Here is a 16,791-nt window from a genome sequence, read left to right on the forward strand (position 1 = left end):
CCCCCAGATTATTGTTTCTAAATACTATTCTCCCCCTCATGCCAAAAGGTAGCAGAGCTCTTTAAAGAAATTCCCAATTCCATGTCTGGGTTTAGGAAAATCAAGTAAACAAGAGTGATATGAAAGGGGCATAGCAGTCAAGTTGAAGCAGCCACTGAGTAATGGCATCAACAAGAAAGACTGCAGTAGATTGAAACACACTGAGCACATATAAGCTCTGAGTTCATGGTGATGAGTGAGCAAGCAGACCAAAAATATAAAATAGAGGGCGCCTGGGTGGCTCAGTGGGTTGGGCCGCTGCCTTCGGCTCAGGTCATGATCTCAGGGTCCTGGGATCGAGTCCCGCATCGGGCTGTCTGCTCAGCGGGAAGCCTGCTTCCCTCTCTCTCTCTGCCTGCCTCTCCGTCTACTTGTGATCTCTCTCTGTCAAATAAATAAATAAAATCTTAAAAAATATATATATAAAATAGAACAAAAAGTAATTACTGGCTGTTCTTGGAGGTACTAAGATACCAGCTCTTTCCTCTGAAAATTGGTAGTTAATGGGAAGGAATTAAACATTTATCCTGTCTGACCAGGAGATACAAATTTTCAGAGGAGCCACATGATCCCAGTTGATGAGGTGAAGTCTTCTCTACCAAAGAATTCCAGCTATTGAGTGTAGATGAAATGATAGAACTTAAAACCATGCTAGTAAAATAAGCGATTCAAGCGATGAACGTTAGTAATGTAAATATTAGAAAGGTTGATGGAAACTTGACCATGAAAATCAGTCTACCACCACGTGAGCCCACTGACCAGTGCCATTAATGGTTGAATAATCAGATATCATGTGTCTTCTAATGTGATATAATGTGGATTTTGTAGCCCCACCTTGAAATATATATTGTTGATCCTGAATCTTTTTCATTTTTTATTTAAATTCAATTTAGTTAAGTGCTCATACATCAAGTGCCCTCCTTAGTACCCATCACCCAATTACCTCATCCCACCTTCCAGCAAACCTCAGTTTGCTTCCTAGAGTTAAGAGTCTTACAGTTTGCCTCCCTCTCTGTTCTCATCTTATTTTATTTTTCCTTCCCTTCTCCTATGTTCATCTGTTTTGTTTCTTAAATTCCACGTGAGATTATAATGGTATTTGTCTTTCTCTGACTGATGTATTTTGCTTAGCATAATACCCTCTAGTTCCATCCCTGTTGTGAGCTTTCTTAAACTTAACTAATTTACTAAAAATGAAAGGGAAGAGGGGCAGGCAGAAAACAAATTAAACGGCATGACAAAGAAGCAATCAGAAAAGTCCTGAATGAAGCGGGACATGCTAAAGGACAACTGGCCAGTTTTCTCCAGCATGGCTTTGATTTGATGGTTGGCTTGCCCTTGACGGGTAGACTGTGAGCTCCTTGAGCACAGAGAACAAACACCCTGTATTCATCTTCATAAGCCTAATCTCCTTCAATGTTCCGGGCACATATGTGCTAAATAAATGGTTGTTGATTGACTCAATGTCTATGAATATGAATTAATCACAGTTTCATTGTCCTTCAATCAGAGGGCCTGGACAGAAGTGCTTCAATCCCAGATGCGGTCAGTAACAACGATTTTTGTATTAGTTTTCCATTTTGCTTAATTCTTCAGCAGCTGTTAAAAGACATCTAATAACCTGGCAACTATGAGTTAATTATACTTTACCTAATTGTACTATGTTAGGCACCCTAAAGATCAGTCTCAAATGGTGACATTTTTGCCCTCCAGGAACTTGGGTTCTGTGAGGACAGCACAACAATAGCCAATAAATAAAAAAGGCATATACTGAACAAAAATTATTTTATTTCTCCTCCTTCCCTCCTCCCAGCGCGCGCGCACACACACACACACACACACACACACACACACACATTGTATTATTTTTATTTTATGATGTTTGACATCTTAAAAGTCATCGGGTTGGGGCCAGAATCCTCCTCCCTGGGCTAGACAATTTTTTTCTTTTTTAAATAAGTAGGCTCCATGCCCAGCGTAGAGCCCAGCACAGGGCCTGAACTCAGAACCCTGAGATCAAAGCCTAAGCTGAGATCAAGAGCTCACTGCTTACCCAACGGAGTCATCCAGGTTCCCCTGGACTAATTAATTCTTAGAGCTAGCAAAGGGCCCAGTCAGAGGCTGCCTTTGCCAGGCAAACTAGCCATCCAGAGCCATCCCTTCTTCATCTGGCCCCCAGCACCCCAGGAGACAATATTCCTCAGCCTTAATTATCTCAGGTCACAGGACTAGGGATCACCCTATAGTTTAAAGCCTACTGAAAAGTATCCAGACTAGCCAATCCTAAAGTGCAGAAACCCCAGTAGAGGCTCTAGTCTTGGCTCCCTCCAGCCCCTGCTTTCTGTCTCCTGCCCATCCTGAGGCTTTCCCATGTGGCCTCTTGTTGCTAAGACCTATAAGTATATTTGTTCCCTGAGCCTCTCCAGTGTCTCCCCTCTAGCTGCACCTGACTGTCTCACAAAAGAGCACAGAACACACACACACACACACACACACACACACACACACACACATGCACGCACATGCACACACACACACACAGAAACACTCATACGTGGTTTCGGAGACTTAAACCATCACTTTAAACTGTACCTGCAACTTGCCATGTTTCCCCCTCACTTTCTTTGCCCTTCAGAATCTCCATATTCTTCAAGGCCCAGTTAAAATTCCACCTTTTACACGGAGTTTTCCCAGATCTCTTCATTCAGGTTAATTATTCTTTCCACTGAACTCACCAGTCTGTTACTATTTAGAATTTATTTTGCTCTTCCTCATTTATTACAGTTAAGTCAGTTTCTCCCACCATAAGCTTATTGAGGTCGAAGCAATGTTCTATTCATCATTATGCTTCCCCAGATTGATTGTTATAATGTTGACATAAAGTGCAGATGTTTAATCGGTATATAGACTTGCTTTTCTATAAAATCAAATACATGTTATATACATAACATTAATTGCTCCAACTGTGTGATAAACAACAGAAGAAATTATCCCTTCTGCCATTAACAACCAGAGGATGTAACCTTCCAGGAGCACCTGTTACTTCTCTGGTCTAAATTCTTCTTGGTTTCTCATGGCCTAGCATATGGACCTTCAGACTCCTCAAGGATTGCATAACGTAGCCCCAGGTTATTCTCCTAACCTCTCTACCTTCTCCCCACACTCCCTACAAATATTTGAAACTCCTGCCGAGCGGAGTAACAGTGCTGCCTCCTCTAAGGGCCTCATGGCTTTCTTCCCATGCTGTCCCTTCTCCTTCTTTACCTGTCAATGTATGATCAGTCTTTCAGGCCCCATTTCAAATGGGCTTTGCCCATCCTGTTATTTCTGATCTGCACAACCTGATGTATATGATTCCCCGTGAACTTCCACTGCATTGTGCAGACCTGCTTTATATTTGCCTGTGTGTGTGTAACCTCTTCTCCCACACACAGACATTTCAGAAAATGTGGAGTTCATGAGTAAAATGGCTCTGAGGTATGGGAGAGGGGGAACACAGACAGAGGCAAAAGAGAAGAAGACAGGATTTCTCTGGGATTTCTCGTGTAAGGAAATGGCTCTCCCATCACCGGGAGTATTCAGGAAGAGACTGCATGGGGACATACTGGGGTATTAGGAAAAAATATGTCACTTTTCTGAGTATAGATTAAACTCAGTGACTTCTGAGCTCTTCCCAACTTTAAAATACTTTCAGTTTATGAAAACCCCAAAAACTAAGAGGAGGAAAAATTTCAGCTAGAGGTATATGTTGTTGGTAAAGTAAAGCCTAGTGACATCAGATGCAACTGTTAGATGAAGTTAATAAAATAATTTAAAAACCTTATTTTGGCCAATATTTTATGTTTTTCCCCCAAGAAACAATTTTCTGTGAATCTGCTATAAGGCAGCATGATGTTAATTTGAACTTCACGTCCTTTTACCTCCTCCCTATTAGACTCGTGGTTGAGATGCAAATGAACAGTAAAACCACCAACTCACAGTAAGAGGAAGAACCAGGGCCAGAAGGGATCTTTGGCCGTGTAGTTAAGTTCTGAGTATGCAGAAAAAAAAGTGGACTATTTTGTGTTTTGTGGCTTAAGGCAAGAGTTACTCGTTCTCTTTCAATATACTGTGACTTATTTATAAAATTAAAGAAATTACTGAGTGTCTTTTGATGCTCAGTGAGAAAATTCAAAAAAGTAGAAAAGTGAAATAAAAAATATCCATAATCCTGTAACCCAAAGATCTCTACTTTTAATGCTTTCACTGTATTTTCTTCCAGACTTTTCTCTTGGCATGAGTACATATGTTTGTGTTTGTGTGCGAGAAAATGGGATCATGTGACACAGTTTTTAAGGCTTTAAAGAAGTGCCTCAGGATCTCTATGGAGAATCTATTATACACTTTTTCCAACTCTGTTTTTTTTTTTTTTTTTCCAAGTATCTTAAAGTTATTTGGGTCAGGAGAAGCATAGAAAATTAAACAGCTGGAAAATGAGCTACGAACTATTGAGGTAGATGATGTTTAATTCTGAGCAATTTGATAGCAATTTTTACATGAAAGCAAGGCTTCAGTGATAGAAAACAGCTTCTAGCAATTTTACTTAGAAAGGATATCTAGGGCTTATGCATAGCAGGAGACAGGGCAGACTTTCAGCCCGTGTGGGTATATGTATAGGGAAGGTGGGGAAAAATCTGTTTTTCTTTGTTTGAAATTCAAGGTCTCTTAACACAGAGAGGTTGTGATCTCGGGGTTGGGATCTCAGGGTCGTGAGATCCAGCCCCACATCGGGCTCCACACTCAGCACAGAGTCTGTTTGTCCCTCTCCCTCTGCTCCTCTCCCCTGCCTTTGCACTCTCTCTCTCTCATAAGTGAGTAAATAAAATAAATAAATAAAATCTTAAAAAAAAAAAACAAAAAGAAAACATACAGACAGGGTCATTCAGTGAATGTTATCTGAGCATCCACTTGCTTTTCTATAGCAAGCAGAAATTAAAGGCTTTCATGCTAAAATTTTGTACGTATCTTATGTTGGTTATTGCCTTGGAAAGCCAGGCCAGTTAGTTCATGCAGCCATACCATTAACCACCAGCATTCATCTAAGAATTAGAAATAACATTTTATGACTCACAGTGGGATTTCACATCCCACTTCATCTAGTGCCAAATATCCAAATTACTGATAGAATTCTTGGAAGAAAATGATTAGTCCTTTGTACAATTAACTTTACAAGCCCAAGTGAACTTGGTGGTGATAGGCCCATGCCCCTACATCCTTGAATTAGAAAATACAACCCAGTAATTGTAAAACACACTGGAAGCCCTGGGTTCCTGGGGGTTGAGATTATGTTTATGTCTCATTCCATGGCAGGAACAGTGTGAAATATTTTCTTACCTGAGACCTTGACGGTTGAAACTAGCAATGCTATGGAGAGTATATAATAGAAGGTAATGATTTTATATTCAGTTTTAGTTGGTGTTTTAACCAGATAGATACCGCCATCTTCGCTGTGTTCTTTGTGTCATGAATCCTACTGTGTTAGCGATTGTATGGTTGGTTAGATTAATGTATGATAATGATTCAGTATTTGAAATGATGGGTCTTGTCTCTCATCTCTTTCTTTGTGAAGTTCTAATTTGTAGTGAGTGGCTCAGAATGCTCAGAGTTATTCTATTCAGATTATTATGAATTATTCTGTTTATGTTAAAAGCCATCTATTAAATAAAGAGGATGTTAGTAATTTTTAAGGCAGTGGTGTGAGTCAGCTTTACTTTTTGGTTTGTAGAACAAAACGGGTCAGTTGCTTTGGTGATAACAACCCTCAAATTTTAAATCAACTGCTGATGGGTGAATAAAACCATACTGTAATCCAGACATGGCATTTAAAGAATTGTTTCTATCACTGTTTGTCATTGAAAAGCATTAGACTAGATATTTTTAAACTATTGCTTCTGAAGCATATCTTTAGCCTTTCAAATATCCAAATATCTCTGAGCCTCTCAGTCTTAGGGCTAATGCCATCGGTAGTATTTTAGGGCGCCGAAATTGTGCAACTAAGAAAAATTAAACTGCAATTTGATTTATATCCCTCATATCAGAGGAGATTGTCATTTCCCTTTTCGCATGAATGTCTATCAAAAAATAGCTACCAATTAGATAAAATAAAGAGCGAGAAGTTATGTTCTTTTAAAAAGATGAGAGCTTCTTTTATACCCAAAATGAGGTGCTTTTTTCCATTTCAGTGTAAAACCTGTTCTGAGCCAAAACAGATAACCAGTTCATCCGCCATCTATGACAACCCCAATCTCATCAAACCAATTCCAGTGAAGCCCAGTGAAAACCAGCAACAGCGCATACCTCGGCCCAGCCAGGTAAGAAGTCCTCTGCTTTCCATTTGCAGTTTCCCTACTCGATTGTGAAAGAACTTTTCCCCAGAGCATAGTCAAGGGAGAGCCCGGTGCTGTCCAGAGGTGCTTCAGGGTAAATCCAAGAAAGAGAGATTTCAACTTGGAGATTGTTTTCATTTTAATAATGTATTCTTCCTAGAAGGGGGTTGATATTTTTAATGTTGGCATCTGCCATATTCCGTGCTCATCTCTTGTGGACTTGAGCTCCTTAGAGGAAATGTATTTTTTAAAAACAGTGAACTCATAACACTGTCAGAGCTGACAGGAGTATTACCTGCCAGGCCTGCGTTCTTCCTAGGTAGGTGGTTGGTTTCCCAAGGCCACTGAGAGGAGGACAGCCAAAGCAACAACAGTCAGTTACACGTTTCTGAGCACTTCCTCTGTCCCGGCTACAGTGCTGGACACTGTGTGTATAGAATGGGATTCCAGTTCTAAGGAGTGATATAAAATTCCCCTGTAGACTTGCTGAGTTATCATTGTATTTGCATCTCAATATATGAAAATGATAGCATTTTTTGGTAGGAGTCTATGATAGTTTGCAGAATAGTGCAGCATTAACAAAATTGTTAATCTGCAAGTTCTATTATTGATTGTCAATGTAGTACAGCTATTTCCACTTCCCATAGTTATTCCTCATTAAGGGTTTGGGGTTTTTTTAAAGGAATTCATTTAAATCAATTTTGAAAATGAGCATAGAGCCGAAAGACATAAAGACTGGCTAATGAAAGTCTTGTATTGAATTTTTGAAAAGATAAGTCTTTTCTAATTATCTCTTAGCTTGCTTTTATTGTTTGCCTTCCATGGGAGTTTTTTATTTTAATAAAGAAACTGGAATATGTTGATGTTAGAAGGAAGCTCATGTTTTCTTAGCCCAACAACATGGAGAGCAGCAGAAGGAGCAGGAAGGGCTATAGGGCAGGAAGGAGGTAGCTTTGTGACTGACTCAGACCAGGGACGGTTGTATGTATGCATGAGATGATTTTTTTTTTTTAAAGATTTTATTTATTTATTTGACAGAGAGAAATCACAAGTAAGCAGAGAGGCAGGCAGAGAGAGAGGAGGAAGCAGGCTCCCTGCAGAGCAGAGAGCCCGATGCGGGGCTCGAACCCAGGACCTGGGATCATGACCTGAGCCGAAGGCAGCGGCTTAACCCACTGAGCCACCCAGGCGCCCCTGCATGAGATGATTTTTTAAAGCTACTGGTGTATGGCTGAAAGGATCAAGTTAATTTAAACGACTTATCCTTAATTTCTCTAATTCTGCGAAAGGCTACTGACATCCCCATATTCCTGTATGTTCTCAACATCTTCTTATACTCTGCAGGGTTAGGCAGGCTTCCTGTTGAAGATATTATTTCCATTTTAGTATCTAGAACTTTGCACCACCGTGGTTCCCTGTCTGTGAACCCCAGGCCCATCAAGGGCTATTTCATCCATGAGCAGGTGCTAAAAACAATTGCTCTCTGGGGGATGGGAGCAAAGAAGGCTGTGAAAATTTTTTTACCTGGAAAGGAGGTCTTACATTTATAAAATTGATTAGAATTATAAAGTTTTTCATTCTCCATAACTGATCCTATGTAAATAAAGATACGCTCAGTCAGGTTGGTAATGTTTCCTAGCCCACCATATAACAAATTGTATGTAGACCCATTTTCAAACATTTTTATTTTTTCCAGACCTTAGACCCCGAGCCCCAACACTTGTCCTTGACAGCTCTCTTTGGGAAACAGGACAAATCCACCTGTCAGGAAACTGTGGGGTCCCCACTGACCATCCACCAGCAGCAGCAGCAACAGGAGCCACTTCCCATTAGGCAGGGGGTCGTACGCTCCCTCTCCTACGAGGAACCCAGAAGACGCTCGCCCACCCTCGAGAAGCAGCTGTGTCCCGCCATTCAGAAACTCATGGTCCGGAGTGCAGACCTCCACCCATTGTCGGAGCTGCCTGAGAACCGGCCCTGCAGAAATGGCAATACCCGTTCCACTGGGGAAGTTTTTCTGGGACCTGTGCAGCCAGGGTCTCCACATAGTGTTGGAACTTCTCAGCGGGTACAAAGTGCTTCCGGAACTCAGAGCCTGTTGGAGAAGCTTCAGAGTGGCCCAAGGCCAGCAACCAAGTATGAGCCTAGCACAGCGGCCCCTGCCAGCTCAGCTGTCCCAAACCTCAGCACCACCCTCCCCACTGCCACCCCTGGTGCCCCAATAAAGGGGCAGGCTCAGGCACAGGCAGGGTATTTCAATGGCTCCCTTCCAGCTCAGCCACTAAGACACCAGGTTCATGGCAAAGAGCCGTCCACACACCCAAGACCCATGCTTCCCCACTCTGGCAATCAGACTAGCAGTTCTGGAGTGATCTCCCCTCAGGAGTTACTGAAGAAGCTTCAGATTGTCCAGCAGGAGCAGCAGCTGCACACGTCTAACCGACCAGCCTTGGCAGCCAAATTTCCTGTGGTAACTCAGGGCTCCAGGACACGGAAAGCTCTGGAGTCCTGGATGGACAAGACAGCTGGCACAGAAAAGCAGACTCCTCTTTTTCAGGTAGATATCTTCAAGAGGGTGCAGGGGGAGGAGCAGGGGGTTGTACTGCTCTAGTGCTTCGTAAATACTCGATGAGACTTAGAATGAGCCTCAGCGCTCTGGGGATGCTTCCGTGTAGGACAGGGCACCACAAGCCACATCTGGCACCTTGTTATCCCCATAACGTTCCTCGTGGAGAGACAGTCCTTTCTTTGCTTAGCCATCTGGGGGCTCCCCTCCCTTAGGAGGTACTTTCTTTGTCAAGTTAAATCTTCACAGTGTTACAAGGTCTGAGACAAACACATAAACACGGAAAACAACAGAGACATGTAGAAAACGCCCGAATCTTTGTGAACATTTCCCGTCCGCGTTGAAATCATTTGAGATGCCAGACATCTGACCTCTTTTTCTTATTTTAAAATCATTACTATTTATTTATTTAGTCAGTAAATATTTCTGAGCACTTACTACATGCCGGGCATTGTGCTACCTGAGGGCATGTACCTCATCGTTTGTGATGAGGCTTACGTACTCACCCCCTCTGCAGGCACATGGTCCTGGGTGGGGATGCTTGAAGTCAACAGGAAAAACGTATCACCTCCTCAAAGGTACAGGCTATTTTTATTTCTATCACCACTGTAGCTTAATGAAGATCCAGAGAGGAGTAAGTAAGTATGCCATCTAACTCACCCTCCACCCCCTCCCACCACCACCACCACACACACACAGAGTGCCAGTCAGGGGGAAATACAGTGAGTTCTAGAAACACCCTGTCCTTCAAGGAAGGTGGCTCTCTATGTATCAGTAACGAAACAGCGATGAAACCACAGCTATTTGATGGCCTGTGAGGAACATTTGGAGATCTGATTTTTTTTTTTTCCCCATTTGGATTGGTACAAATTCCTTGAAAAGGCATTGGGTTTAATAATTAAGACATTCTCCTTGCTTATTACAGATGTCATCCTTGGTCCTTTTGTCACGTTTTGGCAAGTAGCCTACAACAGTTCCTCAACAAGCCTTCACTTTTTTGAAAACAAAGATGATGGGCATGTAGCACAAGTCTTTGTGTATGTGAGAGCCCGAGTCAAAGTGTTTTTGTTCTTTATTTATTACAGTCACAAAGGAACGGTTGTTAGCTGCCCACATCCTCGTTTCACTGCATGGTGTCCCCTCTCTTTCATACCTGCTTTTTTTTTCTTGGCGGGATGGGACACTAGGAAAACTAGGACACTAGTTGGGACACTGGGAAGCTGGGGTTAGTACTTTGACATCGGCTTCTGCAGACCCAATTCTTCTCATTTCTCTTGAGCACCCAGGTGTGGACCATGCGCTCTTCCTCGGGACGGGTGCTGGGACCCTGCTGGGGCGGCATCCATTCTAGCTCCCTGGCTCCCTATGGCAGATAGGGACAGTTAAAGGAAACAAGCAACCTACCTTCCTCCAAGCTTCTTTCTGCCCACAAACATACCGAGGAGGTGAAATCACAGCAGCTTCTAGACTGCGGGCCTTTATGGCCCCCTTCTCGTGAGTTCTTTTGGGGGCATAAGAAGGCTGATAAGTAACATTCTTTTTTCTCACCTGCATTAGAAGCAAATGAGAGCTAGCAGTAGGAGTCAGACGAAAAGCAAAATGTCACTTGCATCACGGGAAAAGCTACTGGAAAACTTGGTTTTAGATTTTTAGCCAAGTGAGGTAGACATGCTCTCGGGAACAGACAAGTCACTGGCAGTGCCGAGCACAACCAGCCCTCCCGGACCCCAAAACTTGAGCTGGAGACACCAGTAGTGTATGCTGTCCGCAAGCGGGGACGTCCTCTCAGGAAGGGACGCAGGAGTGGTGAACACTGGTCAGCGTGCCTGCCTCCCAGGGAGAAGTGAGCCAGCAGGCGGAGAGGCTGGGACGCATCCTCCACGTGGAGGAAGTGTGTGTGTGTCCCCAGCAAGTGCAGCAACTCCCGGGGGTTTGCTGGAGCTTGAGGTCAGACTAGGGACAACCAGGGAAAAGGCCAGCAGACTTAAATGCAGGCTGCCAAGCGATGGTAAGAAACCAGAAAGATAAAAATCTCACTCAAGGGGCGAGCTTCCTGGGCTACGGGGGCGACAGTCCCAGCACAGACCACCTGAGCTGCTTTGTAATGATGACGAAGGAGCCTGTGTGGAGATCCGACCAGGAATCAGGCTCCTGCAGGCTTTGCGCTCCCCCCACCCCGTGGAGTGGCAACAATTACTCTTGAGACCCACTTATCTCCACGCTTGCCAGCCAGGGACCTCACCCTCCCTCTCCCTTTGATCTTGATGAGCCGCTACTTACCGCTGCCCTCTGTGTGTATTTGCCGTGAGCAGGCCGCCTCGCCTCCGCGCGTCCCCGCCACACGGGCTCCTTCTCTGCTCATGTCCCCCATGGTGTTCACACAACCCACCTGTGCCCCACCGAAGGAGAGAGACGCCGGGCTCTTGCCCCTGGGAAGCCAAGAAACTGCTGCCACTTCCACCAGCCTCCTCCTGCCTCTGCGGGCCCCGGAGCCCCCCATGGTCACCAGCAGCCCACTCACCAAGCTCCAGCTCCAGGAAGCCCTGCTGTACCTCGTTCAGGTAGGAGGGCCACGTTCTCTCCCTTAGTTCCTTTACCAGCACTGCCCACTGGGGGGCTGCCACAGGGAGAGAAAGTGTCAGTTAGCCAATGCCTGCTTAGTCCTCCCTGAGAATAAAGAGACCACGTGACAGTTCAACCTAAACCGCATGGCTTCTGTGCCCGGTTAACTGGCCGTGGCTTTGGGCATCTCCCAACATCAAGGATTTCCTAGGATGGAGGATTGACTGAGTCCTCCAAACTGTCACCTGCCAGAAAAGAAAGAAGTTTGTGCTGTGTCATGAGCAGGTGCCCCACAGCGCGCAGACAGCTTGCCAGCAGGCAGGCAGTAGAGATCAAATTCCTGTGGGGCAAGCAGTGGGCATTTCAGGGGGCGGGGGCAGGCTCCCACGGACTGCTGCAGGAGAAAGGTACATGGGGGCAGCAAGTTGTGGCTGGGATTCCAAAAGGCATATTTTACAAATAATTCTGAAACCTACTAATGAGGACAGGATGGAGGCCTGGGACTTCTCTGTGAGCCATGTGCCTGGCTCGGCCCTGTGAGGTCTTCACCATGTAATCGCTGACACTTTTGGAGAGCTCTGTGTCAGGCTTCACCTACATTAATGCATTTAATCCTTATACAACAACCCTATTTTTTTTTTTTTCTGTTTTAGAGACAAGGAAACTGAGGCTAAAGGACGGGCCTGAGTCACAGCTAGTAAACAGCAGAGCTAGGATTCAACCCCAGTCTGGCTGCAGAATATTCCTTCCCTGGCACAGAACTGGGGGCCGCGGTAGTGACGGGGGTGGGAGGGGCGGGCCCCCAGGAGGAGGCTGGTCAGCCGTCCACCTAGTGAAGCATGCCCGGAAAATATACGCGAGGGCTTGAAAAGTGGGGCACCTTCACCCAGACAGACTTCAGGCCCCTCGGTGAACAGTTAGGTGTCTTTTTGATACAGTCTTTAAGAAACCTTTTGTGGTACTTTGCTTATGCTTTAGCAGACTTCTGGAGGGCTGCCTAGCACTTCGCAGTTGTCTCATTCTAGTTGAAAAGACTGGTCTCTGTTATTAAAAAACTATTTAAAGGTCATGTATTTTAGAGAGAAGGGAAGGCGCGGGGGCTAGAAATGAGTGTCTGAGTGTGAAAGCAGACTAGCAGTCCAATAAAGATCAACCACACATGGGTGGCCATACTAATCCACGAACAAATATTGGGATAAAAGTATTTCCCACCTAGTCAGCCCACTCCTGGTAAGTTTGTAAGAACTTAGAACATCTTTAAGCTGCTGCTGCTGCTGCTGCTGCTGCTTCTTCTTCTTCTTCTTCTTCTTCTTCTTCTTCTTCTTCTTCTTTTCTCATGAGCAATAAAGAAAAAAACCTTAAATTTGAATTGAAAAGTTACACATTTTTCTGGTTCATTCCATTTAAAAAACATGGTTCCATAGATCTTTGTACAGGAGCCAAGACTCTGAAAGTCTAGAGCAGGCCCTGTCTATTGCTAGGTGGAAAATTACATTTATGTTCCCTCCGCTCTCTGCATACACTTTACTTTTCCCCGTGTTGTAGACATCGTCTTCCTGATGAACTCTTGGAAGTCACTCACACAGTCTGTTTTTAGCTTTTGCCTGTCGATAGGACACAGTCTCACGCACAGGGACTTGGTAGGATGAGGAAAAACTGGGATAACATTGCTCTGTTTCATTGCATGAGAATAATGCTAGCTCTGTGCGTGGGGTGCTAAGAGGGAATGAAGGGGGAATGTGAAATGTGGGTGAATTGCTAAAGCTTTAAAGGATTTGAGTGGGAGGGAGAAGTCTCTAGAATTAAAAACCAAGAGCCCCACTGTTTAGACCCATGATTCTCCGTCAGCCCTTAACCAGGCAGAGGAACCCAGAGCCTACCAGTCTCACGGCTGCCCACTTGCCAACACCAAAAACTTTCTGTAACTGATGGGAGAATTATGCAGGTTTTGATGAGATAAATGTGGCATATTGCAAGTAAATCTTAACTAATGCCAAGAGCAAAGTATACACTTTGTGGGAGACTTTGGAGGACCTTTAAGAAGCACCAGCAAACTTGGAGAACCCTTGATCTGGATCATTGCCTCCCAATCCAGCCTCCTTTTCACACAACAGACCCAGGCTTTTTTTGAGTGAACCTCATTCCATTCTGCCATGTGGCTGGGCCACCCATCTGGACTGTATGTAATGAGCCCTTGCTGCTTCCCAGATTGATTGTTGGAAACCGGCGGCTGACTCCGGCCCTTGCCTCCATTTGCACTTAACACTCACATATGCAGGGCGCCTCAGTGGCTCAGATGGTTAAGCGTCTGCCTTCAGCTCATGATCTCATGGGATCGAGCCCCAGGTCACGCTCCTGGCTCAGCAGGGAGTCTGCTTCTCCATCTCCCTCTGCCGCTCTTTTCCACTCATTCTCTCTCTCTCGTTCAAATGAAAAGATAAAATCTTAAAAAAAAAAAAAAAAGATTCCCATATGCAGTGAAGAACTACCAGCTGTTGGAGCAGACTTGTAGAGATGAGCATCCTAATGTCAGCACAGCAGTTCAGCTCCTTTGGTTTCTGCCAAGCAAATCACATTCCCTTGGGTCTTTTGATTTTGTTTTCCAGAACGATGACAACTTCTTAAATATCATCTATGAAGCTTATCTCTTCAGCATGACTCAGGCAGCCATGAAAAAGACGATGTAAAGCAAAACATTTTAAGACTGATTTTCAAGGTCCTGTGGCTCAAGGTTTTTTCGCATCAATGATGTTACCCTAAATGTTTCTGCCTTTTAAAAAAAAAAAGTATATATAATATGAAGTAAAATGTTTCAGAATTTTCTTCAGTCGAAATGTTTGTTTTTTTTTTTATCACATCTTTCATTATAGTTGGTACTAAGAATCCAGTGGAGAGACAAAGTCTTTTGCTCATATCACACAGTAAATTCCAAGCTTAAACTATTTTTTCCTTGCATGTATGGGGCCACTTTTACAAGAATTAGCCTCTCAGTAGGAATGGCTGTTCTGGAAACTCGGTTTCTTTTTTATTAATAGCCCTGGTTATTCTTTGAACAGTGGTTTCTCGGTTGCTGAGCGCCTCGTGCCATCGTGGATGCCAGCCACCAGGTGGCAGTGTCACCCCACAGACTAACCTACCCAGCCCAGCCTAGGCCTTTCAGCCTTTGGAAGTAAAGGTTTTCTTTTACCAGACAAAGTAAACCTTTCATTTGTAAAAATCCAGTTGGCATGTTTTCCCCGGGCCTTTGAAGGGAAATTATTTCTAAAGGTATTTATAGCTACTTTCTAGAGGATAGTTGTTCTAGGAGTCCACAAGTGGCCCAGATTTCCTGTAACACTTCATTTATCCCAGCTCCTGTTTTTTCTTTTGGACCCAACCAGCAGAATATATGCCTGCCTGTGCTTCCCAATGAACATTTTGTGATTTTCAGCGAAACATGACGAGAGGAAGGTCACAGAAGATTTTAAAGCTTTTTCTTTGCCTCTGAAGAGAGATAGTAGATTGTTTAGGGCCTGATGGATAAGGACTCTTCAAGCTACCATAGCAGATTGATTTTGATGTTCCCAGAGATGAGGAGCTTAATCTTGGAGGGAGGCAGAAGAGCCCTTGCCAAGTTGTTCAGGCCCTAAAATGTCCATATGGGAATTAGTCCCTGCTGAGTATTAGTAATAAATAAAGCTTTGCATTTCTATAGCTCTTTTTATTCTTAGAGCATAAAAAGTCTCTAGCTTACTGCACAGAAGACAGGTTTTATTCTCATTTTATGGGTCACCCAGGAGGCATGTAAAAAAGTAGGTTTCCTCACAGCTTCTGACTGGGGCTTTAAGCTTTGGCCCTTCTGCGGGCACACCATCAGCTGTGTTCCTCAGAATACCTCCTCCCACACCTCCCTTGGGAGTGTGCTTTCTCTTCTAAGGAGAAAAGGTGGGCGGGAAAGGATTGGACTCTCACTAACCCTTCATGATGTGCCGTCCACTAGGCCGAGGAGTCTATTGTTACCCTCCTACGTTTAGGAAGGGATGGTTTTTTTTCTTTTTTTTTTCTTTTTTTTTTGACCTCTCCTGCATCATCTCACACAGACATAAACCCATGTGATGCTCTAACCAAACATTTGAAATTAGTAATTGCAAGTGTAATATCTCCACATTCTTAAAAGGAGAACGGGGCAAAGAGAGACACACACATGGATCTGTTATCCCGAAATCGGTGATGCTGCTCGCTTCTGCAACACACATACTAAAATTGGAACAAAATCAATGATACACTTAACTGCTTGCCAACCTTTTCTTTAAAAAAAATTTCTTTGATCGTAATTACATGTTGAGAGTTGCTTCTCGAACTAGGGAGAAACGAATTCCATTTTAAATGTTGCTAAGCTATCTGGGGGTAGAAAGTGTCTGCTTTCTGAAATTTTTTTTTTTAACCTCAGCCTCAAATAAATAGAATAGAGACCTCAGCTGCGGTACCTCCTGTGAAAAGGCACGCCGTGCTGTGTGACAGAAGGAAGAGCCTGGGCCCGGCATGGTCAGACCTGCACTGCAGGCTTCACTCGCACCTTTTTAGGTCAACACCACAGTGATCTGTTTTGAAAAGTAATAAATTCTCCATCCTTTACTGGAATGAATCACTTTAAAAGTGACAGGCCCAATTCATTTTGACCAAAGACTAAGTCACCCTTTGAAATGATGCTTGGTGATTGAGTGCTTTTTCCTTCTCTGTGGCAAAGCAGAAGAGAACTGCTTTGTACAAAGAGCTTTCTCCAGAGAGTCCAAGAAAGAGATAAAAAGGATTATCGACCGAATTCGGGCACCTCCAATAGATTTCATAGATAACTTTTCTTTTCCCCACTCTACACCCCAAATTCTGAGACCATCACGGATGCCTCTCCTGGGGTCACTGGCTCCCTGGCAACAGTTTTAATCAAGTTTCAGATGGAACCCTGAGATAATTTTCCTAAAGCCAGTGTCATCCAATGCAGTGGATTTGAACCTTGTAGAAGTTCTGGAAGCCAGTTCTGCCTGGTATAGGGGACAGAACACATAGCCTTTGTCAGACAGACTTGCCCTCGGTTCCTGCACCAGTGACCATCTCTGAGATGCTATGTTTTCATGGGAGCAGTTTATGGAAAACAGTTCCTCTGTGCCACAAACTCTAGAAGTAATGAATTCCCTCCTGCCCCCTCTGTGTCATTTGCCGGGTCCCAGTCCCCGGGCCAACAGGATGAGACCTGCAGCTGCTGGAGGGAAGTTGATCTGCCAT

The 16,791-nt window shown here is 44.1% G+C and overlaps 1 protein-coding gene across 1 annotated transcript in view; it reads left to right on the top strand.

Moving 5' to 3' along the window:
• The window catches only part of DCP1B (decapping mRNA 1B), a 54,954-nt gene extending 40,648 nt beyond the window's left edge, over positions 1-14,306 (top strand). Inside the window, exons 6-9 of the mRNA XM_047742081.1 lie at positions 6,261-6,389; positions 8,101-8,961; positions 11,283-11,531; positions 14,139-14,306. Of these exons, the coding sequence (XP_047598037.1) occupies positions 6,261-6,389; positions 8,101-8,961; positions 11,283-11,531; positions 14,139-14,219 (1,320 nt within the window). The 3' untranslated portion in view covers positions 14,220-14,306. The remainder of the gene's footprint in view (positions 1-6,260; positions 6,390-8,100; positions 8,962-11,282; positions 11,532-14,138) is intronic.
• The last annotated feature ends 2,485 nt before the right edge of the window (positions 14,307-16,791 follow it).

This window comes from Lutra lutra, chromosome 8 (genome assembly GCF_902655055.1).
Source record: "Lutra lutra chromosome 8, mLutLut1.2, whole genome shotgun sequence".
NCBI lineage: Eukaryota > Metazoa > Chordata > Mammalia > Carnivora > Mustelidae > Lutra > Lutra lutra.